The following is an 11,933-nucleotide window of genomic DNA, read 5'->3' on the forward strand; positions in this document are numbered from 1 at the left end:
GTACCAATTAATTTATTAAGATAAAAAAAAAAACTTGAGCCATTATGAACACTAATAAATTCAACAAAAACAGAGATGAACACGAAGGAAAGACAGAAAACTAAGGCAGACCCGCGACTTTGGTTACTACGCTAATTTGACAAAAATGATAATAAATTTTGAAAAAAAAGTTCCGAAGCCTTCCTCCAAAATATCCTTCACTGCGGGAAGAGATTGTCGTTAAATTATGGTTTTAAACTTTTTTTTTTATTTTGATGCCACGTACCTAACGTGTGAATGATCTCCATCGAATGTTTTGGAAAAGCGTAAAAGTTCAAAACTAAACTGCGTCAAATTAAATTCTGCGGCCGAATACGAATGGCGATTTTTCTTTAAAATCATGAATCAACAATGGAGAATGGATGCATTGCTCAATTTTGTCATGATCACTAACTCGCATGACCAATGTTTGTGGAAGTCATGCTAAAACGTTGTGCTAATCAATTTTTTAAAGTTAAAAAGTTTGCTTCTTATCCCTTTGTTCGCGTTCACGTGAGTGCTGTTGTTACAGTACTCCATTTTCTTAACGTCTTCCGGTTATTACAGCTCTGCATTACGATTTTAACCTTTCAACGCGAGGCAACTTTGAATGAGAAGTATGTCAGGACACTGATGGGTGTCAAACATAAGATTTCTTGTTGATTCAAATCAAGGAAACGCTTCGTAATAAAATATTGAACAACAGGTTACAGATGAAGGCAAAAACATCGCACGAATATTTTAATTAAGAGTGCATTGGTCTAGCCAAGTAACCGCAATCACTGATTTAAAGTCATTCGGTGTTAATCTGAGAGACCTGAATTTTATTTTAGAGTAAGTAATGATTCTTCTCTTCCCCAAAGTAAAATAGTTCCAGGCTTATCAAAAATAATCATTGCTCAATGTTTCTACCGATTTTTTATTTCCCACTATGATATTTATTGAAGTTATTCAAAGAAAAATATTGCTCCACCCTCATGACTAAAACTTCTCCCTTTGGTCAAACTATGATGCTTTTTCATTACAGGGTAAGGAAAATCAGCGGGTATTAGGTACTTTTTGGCTATAATGTGCGATAAAACAAGAGTCCTTTACGGAGCTCGACATCAATGGAGCAACGTAGCACTTAACATACAACAAAAATCAAACAAAGTTAAAAAGAAAAAACAAAACAAAGCAAACAAAGAGCGATCGATTCGTGTCAACGAGTGACAGCTGGTTGTAAGAGGTGATAATTCAACAACAAGCGGCATCGTAAGTGGTCCTTTGAAGGAATAAGAAGTCAAGAGACCCAAATCACACAAAGCTACCAGGTAATGAAATTTTCTTACAATGATAATCCAAACGAAGGCTGAAGTACACGTCCCTGTACACGTTTTTGATGAGTACTTTTCAAGGAAATGATTTATTGCGCTGCATTCATGGCACCTTCCAAATGAATCCGATAACAGGAAAGACATATTAAAAAGAGTGATTGCCTTTTACAATTAGACCAACATTATGATCGGCAACTCCTCATCTTTTCGTTTCCGCCTTCAAGTTCATTTTAAATTTTTCTCATCTCGTAAAAGGAATAGAATTTAATCAAGAGCGCGTGTTTACTTTAGAACGTTAACAGTCCTTCCTTGATCATTGTGTTTAGCGCACACTGATCTTGTCCAATGGAGGAAAACTTAAGGGCCAGATTTGCGAGGAAGTAATTTCCTGTCATTAAAAAGATTAGCATAAGGAGGTAGTGCAGAGTGAGGCAAGTTCAACTGAATATTTATGTTTTCGTTGGCCGGTACTTAAGCATATGCACGTCAAAAGAAACACGTGCTAAAAAGAGCCGCATTTAAACCCTGATTTTCACTTACACTCACCATGAAACAGGCAAACGGTACAAGGAATCTTCCTTCTTGGGAAAAGCTACCGGACCTCCTGTCTTCCAACGAACCTTTGCTTAACACTGATACAGAAAATAGCTCAAATGCGGGTACTATGGCTGTTGTGATCTTTCTGGTATTAATTGCGCTTGTATCAGTATTGGGCAACGCTCTTGTGCTCACCGCAATCTACACGAACTATAGTCTACGAAATGTGGGTAACGCTCTTTTCGGAAACCTTGCTGTGTCGGACTTTCTTCAAGGAGGAATCGCAATACCTGGTCGTATTGTTGTTCTTTTGCAACCGAATTCCTATTTCAGCATGTCAATGTGCCGGGCCTCGATAGCTCTATCCATCCTCTTCGGGGGCAGCTCAAATCTTAACATTCTATTCATCAGCATTGAGAGATTTATCGGTGTTCGATGGCCTTTTCTTTATTACTCTTTTGTTTCAGCAAAAGTAATTTCCTCAGTCATCTTGTCGGCGTGGATTTTGTTAGCCCTTTTTGCGAGTCTACCTTTGTTTGCTTGGGGTGGGCAAACACATCTCCAAGCGGAGTTCTGTTCTTTTACTTTGTTTCTTACTAAGGATTACATTGCCGCAGTCTACCTGCTCATTAACATCTTGCCATCAGTTGTCATAGTATTTTTGTACATTTTCATTCTTAAGGCCAGTTTGCGAAGTATTCAGAAAATTCATATTCAGGAGCGTAGCGTCCGATCCTCAGTACGTACATGTAACCAAGAGAATAATGGTGACATTTGGGAAACAGACGGCACCGCTCCTCAGGTGCGAAAAAACAAAACCACCGAGGCAGCAAGGCAACGAAAGTCCGCCAAAACTGTATCGCTCATTGTCGGTCTTTTTATTGTGCTGATAATGCCTATTGTCATACTTGATATTGTGGACATGTGCGGAGGTCTTAAAGTATCTCCCCTAGTTGTCAGAATAACTGTTGGGATGGCCTATGCCAACCATTGTGTGAATGTTTTCGTGTACGCGGGCTGTAATGGAGACTACAAACGGGCATTTGCAAAGATTTTATCAAGAATCAAAGCAAAATTTATAGGAGTACGCCATTAGGCTATACGGGAACTTGAGAAGACAAATATTACTGGAGAAGGAACATTACACAGCGTTGCTTCTGGCAAAATTGCCGGCAAGAATTGTGTTTGAGAAGGTCACCTTTTAAAGAAAAGAAAGACCCGCGAACGACACACTGATAGGAAGAAGGAATATGATGTGGGAGTCTAACTGTTTAATACTTATTTCAAATCAATATCCGAGTCTTACGAGTGATACGTAAAGCATTGTCAATTATTTGATGTTATATTAACGTTAGAGATTTGATTGATTTTTAATTTTTTTAGTTGGTTTGTAAGCGTCTCTGAGCCACACATAGCGAATTTAGCCTTCTTGTGGATAGACTTTCCCAGGATTGGGCGTGGTCCTGACCTTTTTTCTTCCCTTTCATTTGAAAATAATAGTAGCGTTTTGCAAATGCGAGATCGACAGATGAGTGCCTTTTTTAATTTTTTTTAAGATAAATTTTTTCTGTTTGATTGGGAAAACGCACAAGAGGAGATACGGTCGACTACCAATATCTCGAAATTGAAAAAACATTGATAGATCGGAAGTTGAGAAAATGACCGGTAATGAGAAATACCGTGGACTTCCGTTTTCACTTTTAAAATTTCGGACAGTAAACATATTGATGGCATTCAGTTTAAGTATGGAGACCGGTGAAGTAATATGAAACATTTCAAAGAAGGATTCATCAGCAAAGCTTCAGAAGAAACAATGCAGTTTAACGTAGTATGAACCATAAACAATTGAACTGGACCACTTCACACAATGACAAATTCAAATTTAAAAAAAAATAAAGCACTTTCTCTCTTACTTGTAAACCTAAATAATCTATTGCCTGCATTTTCAATGATTTTATGTCATTTGCTTCGTGAAGGCAAGAGAAACGAGGGAAGGCTAGGTTATTATTAAATTATGGACCTCGCGAAATGGAACCTGAAATGGGAGAATATTGCAGAAAGTACCTGGAAAAAGCGAGCAAAAGACAGAACAACCTGGAGGAACCTGATCAGAGCATGAAGTCTTCATGAAACAGTCATTGTTGGGTCAATAGACTGCATAGTAGTAGTAGTGTAGTAGTGGTACATGCCTGAAACTTTAGAGGAGAAATCATAATCAGTTGTCAAAAAGAAAAACAAACTTCTAAAAAATAATGCAAAGTAATTTGCAAAATGTATATATTTGGCAAAAATTGAATCGAGAGAAAATAGAGCAATATTTATTTCACCATAGCCAAACTAATTCAACAATTAGTTGGCCAGTGGGAGAGCTTAAATTCATGGTTGGGAATCTGATAACCATTTTCCATATGAGAAATATACATTATGAACACTGCTTTAAAAATGGGAAAAATAACAAATAAGGAAAATTTCCATACCTAAAAGAAAACAATTTAATCGAACCTGTTAGGATACGGTGATTATCTAATGTAACTCAAACTGTACAACTAGCTGGCTTGAATGTAGGACTCTAATGTTCATATATATATGAATTTAAATTTTGATGCAAAAGTGGTTCTTTAAAGAGTCGTGAGGAGATGCTTTTTTATTTTAATTTCACGCCTTGATCAATGAAGTAAGAGGCTCCACCAGTTGAAATTTGTAATTTTTCTTCGTGTTGAACGCTCCTATTGCCGCTAAGGATGGTAGTAAAAAAATCCCCCATACCAATCTGGTAATATCTTTTCGCAACCTCCACTACTTTCATTCCAACGCGACAAAAACGTGGGCAACTTTCTGGTCAGCGGTTCATTTCAAACCAATGACCAACCTGGAACTTTTCAAATGCACTCGCTCACGATGCAAAAATTTGTCCTTTCATTCACAACGTAAAGAAAATGTTGGTATCCAAGAGATCCATTAAGATCACTGATCACTACACGTGCACCTCTGCCAATGTTATCTATTGCATAACTTGCATATATTGCAAAAAGATATGCATTGGTGAAACAGGAAGACTGCTAAGTGGCCGATTCCAAGAACAACTTCGCGACGTAGAGAGAAATGATCTGTACCGCAACTGCAAACTAAACCGGCCGCGCAAAATTGACTAGCACTCCGAAATTCACCGCTTTACACAAAGCTTTAGCTGCACGAACCGGCGGGCGACGAGGACGAGGCGTTTTTGGCAGATGGCATTAATAACGGATTTCAACTGGTGGACCTTAATACGTAATTCACCGAGGTAAATATGGGCAATTATATATCGGCTACTAATCCCACCATTTAACTGTTGGTGGAAAAAACCATTCGTGACGAAACCCAGCTTGGCAACTACGTCATTACGGCCACGAAACTTACGGTAGTAAGCATTTCAGAAGCGATTCCTAAATCAGCACGCAGTATTTTAAATTTCAGTCATTAGATGACGCCATCAAACTCCTAAAACCTTATTATTTCATGGCTAAAATAGATCTCAAACATGCTTACCGGTCGGTACCTATCCACCCCGCAAATTATCAGGCTTCAGGCTACATGTGGCGGTTCTTCGGGGGACGATTTTGACAGTTATTTTTGTGACACTCGCCTTCCATTCGGTGCTAAAAGCTCTCCTGAAATCTTTCATCGTCTAACACATGCTGTTCGGTGCATGATGGGGAAGAGAGTTTTTGTGAATATTATCGTTTATCTCGACGATTTCCTTGTCAATGGTGCTACTCAAGCGGAAAGCACTCATGCCCATGAAGTCTTGCCACAATTGCTGCAATATTTAGGCTTTACTATCAGTCAACGTAAACTCATGCCACCCTCCCGCACATTATCCTTTCTGGGTGTAGAACTGGATACAGTCTCGTGTGGCATCGCACTCCCACAGGAGAAATCTCACCAATCAGCAGCAGTTCTGCCCGCAGCAGGTGGTTATTTCAGGGGCGATTGGTTTTACTTCAACTTCTTACTTGATCACCCAGCGTGTTCTTGTCTACATATTAACCACAAAGAAACTTTAGCTATAATTCTTGCTGCTACGCGATGGGGCCACCTCTGGGCAAACCATTGGGTTATTATTTATAGTAATAAGATAAGGGTGCAGATCATCAATAAGGCCACTACGAACAACGAAATTATTATGCAGGAGCTCCGTGCGCTTTTCTGGCTTTGAGCGCTCCTCAATTTTCATAAAACTGCAAGTTATCTCGAGGGTTTTTGAAACACTATTGCCGATGTTGTTTCGTGCCTTCATGAGCGCCCTCATCTGTTATCCTTTTACTCCATCCCAAAGGGTTGCGCTGCGGCGGCCAATTTGGCACTAACTGATCACACGTCGTCTCACGATCGCTCCTTTGAGTTTTCTAGGTGCACAAGACCCTCGGTTGGCATCTCAATTACAACAGGAAATTACGAAAGTATCGTTCTCAGCTCTAAGCAGAATTCACTATAGCAACTTACAAAACTCATCGCGACACCTACTTGAAGGTCTGCCTCTACATGGGTTACACTTCGGTCCCAGTTCAGTCTGATCGCCTGCTACAATACGCCGCTTTCTTAGCCCGTAGCCTTAAAGCTGCCTCCGTACGAAGCTACCTGAACATCATTGATATACTTCACAAGGAGTTTGGCCTGCCCGATCCGCTGCTCGATAACTGGCCGCCTAAGTCATTGCTCACCGGTATCAATCGATCTAAAGGGCTAAATTTTCTGGGTTTGGACCGTTGGTTTGGTGTATTCGTCAAATATCTTTATCTAAAGCTCATCCTACCCACTGCTAAGCTCACTCTTTGAGTTTAAGCGTGAAAGATATGACCAGTAACTGTAAACTTTTGTCACAAACAGTGGATATTGCCAAGGATATCGTCACCCTGATCAAATTTTCACCAAAGTGGGATTCCTTACTTCAACAGCTCAAAGAAAATCTGGGGACGGAAGACGAGGATACTAGCTCCCGTGGAATTATTAGACTTTGCCCTACAAGGTGGACGGTTAGAGCCAGTTTTTTTGGACAAATTGTTGAGAACTATGCGGTTCATATGGCAGAGTGGAATGTTCGCTTATCCTAACGATTACAGCCCGATGTGCGTGCAAGGATAATAGGATGTAAGGCCCAAATGGACCGATTTGAATTTTTCTTTAGTTTTCATCTTGGAGAGCGGCTTTATTCCTATACCGATAATCTATCTAAAAGTCTTCAAGGTAGTAAGATGGCTGCTGTCAGTGGACAACGCATGGCAAATCTAACAAAGGAGACGCTCACAAAAATGCGCATTAATCAGAGCTTCGACCTTTCTATGCTAGAGTGCAAGAGTGCAAGCCTGGTTGGCGAACCCACACTTCCAAGAAAGCGACGCACTCCGGCCGGACTAGAGGTTGGTGCTGGTGCACCAAGCCATTCCCAAACTGCCAAAGATCATTTTAGAAGGTCCATTATGAGGCTACTGGTCTTATTGTCAATGCTATCGATCAGCGCTTTAACCAGAAAAGCTTCAGCTGCTAAGCCCAGATAGAGACCCTCTTGGTTAGAGCTGCTAATGATGACGACTATGAGGCAGAGTTCAAGTTTCTTGAAGCATCATACAGCGAAGATGGGGATACTGAGGCACTACCTGGGCAACTAAGTTGTTTGGAAGTTATGTTAAAGGAGAAAGTATCATGTTTTAACGAAATCCTGTTGGCGGTGTCAAAGTCTCCAGAACCAGAAAAGAGGCTAATTCAGGAAGTCCAAAATATCTGTAAGCTGCATGCCGTAAATCCTGCCACCAGCGCTGCTGGCGAGCGTTCATTTTCATCTGCACGGCGTCTGAAGACGTGGCTTCGATCTAGGATGGGTGGCAGTGTTGAATGGCCACAAGCAGATAACAGACAGTGTTTCTATAGCTGACGTCGCACAGGAGTTTGTTTCCCGCAACGAGAACCGCAAGAGAAACTTCGGCGAGCAGCTTCAAGACGAAGCAAGGGTACGTAGTTGTATTTAACACAATAACTGTATTGGATAGTAAAACAAGTGAGGACGTCTATGTTATATTAATTGAGGTTGTAAATAAGATGACGCGCAAATGCAAGATAAATGACGCACACTTCCTTAGCGTTTGTTTGCATTGGCCAGATTTTTTAGCCATACCACTTTAAAATGGTCTTAGCGGCCCCTGCTTTGTCAATAGATGCTCTAAACAAGCAAAAACCATTTCTGAAAACGTAACTTCGATTTTTCTTTTTGTATTTTGGTTTTCTTCCCCTTCTAGGAAAATAAGCGATACGGATTTTTCCGTGTTTCAGCAGCCATAATCCGAGAACATTCCGACAAAACAACCACGGATTGAAAATGGTGAAAGATTTGCCATTCTTTCATCAACCTGACCCAGTGGTGCGAAACGCGAGTGACGTGTCAGCATTTGATTGGCAATATCAATACACGTGAAAAAATATCGTATTTTTTCACGAGTGTTGTTACGGCTTTTTCTCTTTTCTTGGAAATCCTTGTATAACGCCGTAGTCTATATGATGATATCCACATATTTTGTGCAGGGACTCTGTCTTGCAGTCTTGAGGTCGTCCACAGGAGGGAAGTTCACAACTGTACTTCCTCTTTATCAATATTATTTTCATTATCGTCATTACTATTATCATCATTTTTGACTGGCATGACAGCTATTATCAGGTCGATTTTCCCTCGGACCATCTATACCAAATTTATTACAGAGTTCGACTAGTGCGATGGTCTGTTATTACAAAGCGCAACAGTACTTTTATTTCAAAGTGCGACAAGAGTTATTACTGAGTGTGACAGGTATTACATAGTTCGACAATTTCATTACAAAATGCAACGATTATTACAAAATACAACAGAAAAGGCACTCTCTATCTCTTGAATCCTTAGTGCTGGAGGCATGGCATTCTGTGCTACCATAAGATAGTTAAATAATTTCCTCTGCCTTTGATTACATTCGCCAACTAAGTTTACGGTTTTGTAAACCCTGCTCACCTTCATCAAAAGAGAATGGCAAAAAGCTGTTACGATGTACATTAGGTCAGTATATGTACATATGTTAATGTTTAAGGTTTTATGATTTTTTCACGACGTTAATCAAAAGCCCTCCCTTGAAATCTTCCTTGTGTGTTCTTATCACGAATTACGCTCTTGTCAATTCATGCAGCTTTGGTCTTCATACACGTATACAAATTATACAAAAGTTGAAATGTATTATGCAAATATATTAAATTTATTATGCAGCGAATTGTTGACCGAGACGTTATTATCTACGGAGAGAACTATGAAGAAAGGGGGTAAGTTTCTAAAGAAACTGTGGTGCTGTGTCGGTGAGGAGTATAACAAGATAATCTGGCTAAGTTGATAATTTAAATTGGCCTCTGTAAAGAGTTTCTAAATCTAAGGTCTCGAGTGTGAGCTTTTCATCAGAGAGAACAAATTGTCGAACTGCTTACTATCATCTTAAACCTATCATTAGAATTTCAAGAATATTTTATATGCTTCATACACGCCGAGCCCGCTTCTTTTCCTGTTTGTTTAAATCCTTCTTCAGTCATGCCCTCCTGTTCTACGCAAACGGAAAACATTAACACATTTTTTAAGAATATTTTTAAAAGCCCTCCTATAATCAGAGTTTAAACCAGCGTAAACGAAAACGTTGACGCAATGATTCGCGTAAATCATCAGCACAGCAATTTTAACAACAGCTTCTGGTATCACGGCAGCCGTCAGCATCTCAACGATGTCGATGGTTACAATTGGAACTACTAGCAAGATGAAGGATCCCACAACTGCAGCCACAATAAACGTCGTCTTTCGCTGTTTCATGGCTTCTACCTTCTTCTGTCTCACTGCCTCCACCGGCTGTGGAAAAAATTGGGAATTACTATCCCTTCCCGGGAGGTTAAAACCGCTGGAAACGACTTGTGCTTCAATTCGCCGTAAGTGATGAAGACTTTCTCTTAAGATGAAAACGTTGAGGAAGGTGACAACGATTATTGGAATGACGTGAACGAATAGGTAAAGACATGTGATATACTCCTGAATTAAAAACGATGGGAATCGACAGAAGGTCACCACTGTTTCAGGCTCTTTTCCACCCCAACCTAAGACCGGCAGGAGTGAGACAGTCACCACAGACAACCAAATCCCGCAAACTCCCATCAAGACCTTTTTTGTCGTCATCCAGCTGTAGTAGTAATACGGGAAAAAAATGGATACGGACCTTTCAACAGCGACAAGAAGAATATGAAGATTTGAAGCAGCGCCAAACAACGTAGACACTGGTATCGCAACAGGACAGAAAGATTTTAGATCGCAGTTAACGTCCAGAACTTCTACTAGTCTTAAGGGGAGTGAAACTGCACCTTGGAAGAAGTCGGGTACAGCTAAAGCCACCAGGAGATAGTTACTTTTCGTTTGCAGACGTGTGTTGATGTAAACCGCGAGTATAACTAGAATGTTCCCAAACACTGCAATTACAGCAATGACCGCGTATATCAAGGAGATTAAATAAGTTTCTGCTCTTTTAACGGATGCGGAAATCTCAGAGTTATTGCTTACGTTTAGCGGATGAGTATTCATATTACCAACGAAGGCAATATTGCGTGAATAAACGTTTTCTTTCCGTGTCGATTAGTTTGTTTGTTTTTCTCGCTGCACTTCTAAAAAGTGTTTTTAACCACAATACCTATTTGCTTTATTTTAATTAAACTCTTTGTAAACTCCATCATTATCAGTGGCTGCCACCAAAGTCAACTAAGCATGCAATCACACTTGATGTTTCCTTCTTTTCTCCTTCGTTTGCTCATATGTTTGAAGGTGTTCGGTTCAGCTTCGTATTTGCTTACGATAACTCCTAGGCGAATCTGTACCAGTTTGCGTATCTGTAACAGTATGTATCTGAACAGAACTGAATCTGCATTTAAATACGACACCCGGTTTCAAAGACCACCGTTTCCTTTAGGGAAACGATTTAATCGATAACAAAGTTGTATAGACATAACAGAGCTGAGAATGACTCATTTGACATTACTTAAGCGGATAGCGGACCGTTCTTGGTTTACTGAGGAAATGAAACGACAAAATAAGAGACTCTACCACGTAATTGAATGAAGTGTTTGGTTCGCCAAAATTACATCAATTTAGCATCCAATTATGAAGCAGAGCTCTTGTGGATTAAGAAACAGCTGCGTATTTTTTAGGAAAGATTTTCTCTCGATCATGCTTTCCTCTTTGTTTTCGCACGACTTCAAAATGATGTCAACATGTGGATTGTCATCAGTATATTAGTGAAATGCGGCTGCAATTTTGATATGGCATACCGGCTTGGATGAAAACCTGAAAGTGTGTCGCGCATGATTTGATATGTATCTGAAAATGTCGGTCACAAGTAAACAATAAAAGGTGGCGAATGGTGCATTAGTCCTGTACGAACAGTCTAAGAGGAAGTCTCTTTTTCATACGAGTCATCTTTAAAGGTTTAGAAAATGCGTCATCGGGCCTCTGTGACTCCTTCAATTTGTAATACAATTTTCAGCAATCCATAGCAAAGCTCTTAACGCCGCACGTAATGTTTCCTCACGACTTTACGTTTCGGTGTTTATTACTTTTCAACTATTGTGCGGTTGTCTCCTGGACATGAGGAATATTAACTTGATTTATGGATCGGCAGTTTTCGTAACTTTGGGATAATTAAACTCACTAAAATTACACGGATATTGTTCGCAACTGCATGAAAGCTTCTTCAACACGTCAAGATTTCAATACAGCTGCATAGCACAAAAAATGGATTCGGAGAGCGAAAAACTGCTCAAAGAAATGAAACTGTAAGATCTGTGTAACAATTTTTAAATAGACCATTAGCAGATTAACAACATCTCCGTTTAACCTGAAGAAGCAAGCGCAGCTGAGAAAAAGGTCACTTTCGTAAATTAGGTTAGACTCTTTTCATTAATTTCGCGCGATTAACCCTGTGACACTTTGTAGTCAACAGCCAATTACTGTCCTTATAACCCAGTTGCAGTGTCACCTGAAGTAACCAA

The 11,933-nt window shown here is 39.9% G+C and overlaps 2 protein-coding genes and 1 pseudogene across 2 annotated transcripts; 2 read left to right on the forward strand and 1 right to left on the reverse strand.

The window, feature by feature from the left end:
- Positions 1 to 60: 60 nt before the first annotated feature.
- On the forward strand, positions 61 to 3,388 carry LOC113684284 (alpha-1D adrenergic receptor-like). The gene has a single exon (XM_027201631.2). The coding sequence runs from the start codon at positions 1,882 to 1,884 to the stop codon at positions 2,965 to 2,967; it is 1,086 nt and encodes a 361-aa protein (XP_027057432.2). The 5' UTR covers positions 61 to 1,881; the 3' UTR covers positions 2,968 to 3,388.
- A 2,003-nt stretch (positions 3,389 to 5,391) lies between these two features.
- LOC149041263 (uncharacterized) lies at positions 5,392 to 8,221 on the forward strand (annotated as a pseudogene).
- Positions 8,222 to 8,630: 409 nt separating this feature from the next.
- On the reverse strand, positions 8,631 to 10,565 carry LOC113685573 (alpha-1A adrenergic receptor). The gene has a single exon (XM_027203106.2). The coding sequence runs from the start codon at positions 10,471 to 10,473 to the stop codon at positions 9,439 to 9,441; it is 1,035 nt and encodes a 344-aa protein (XP_027058907.2). The 5' UTR covers positions 10,474 to 10,565; the 3' UTR covers positions 8,631 to 9,438.
- Positions 10,566 to 11,933: the final 1,368 nt, after the last annotated feature.

Source organism: Pocillopora damicornis, chromosome 8, assembly GCF_964200805.1.
Source record: "Pocillopora damicornis chromosome 8, jaPocDami1.2, whole genome shotgun sequence".
NCBI classification, from domain to species: domain Eukaryota; kingdom Metazoa; phylum Cnidaria; class Anthozoa; order Scleractinia; family Pocilloporidae; genus Pocillopora; species Pocillopora damicornis.

Bases quoted from the DNA above. Each gene is read 5' to 3' on its own strand.
- LOC113685573 (XM_027203106.2), bottom strand. From the start codon at position 10,473: ATGAATACTCATCCGCTAAACGTAAGCAATAACTCTGAGATTTCCGCA.
- LOC113684284 (XM_027201631.2), top strand. From the start codon at position 1,882: ATGAAACAGGCAAACGGTACAAGGAATCTTCCTTCTTGGGAAAAGCTA.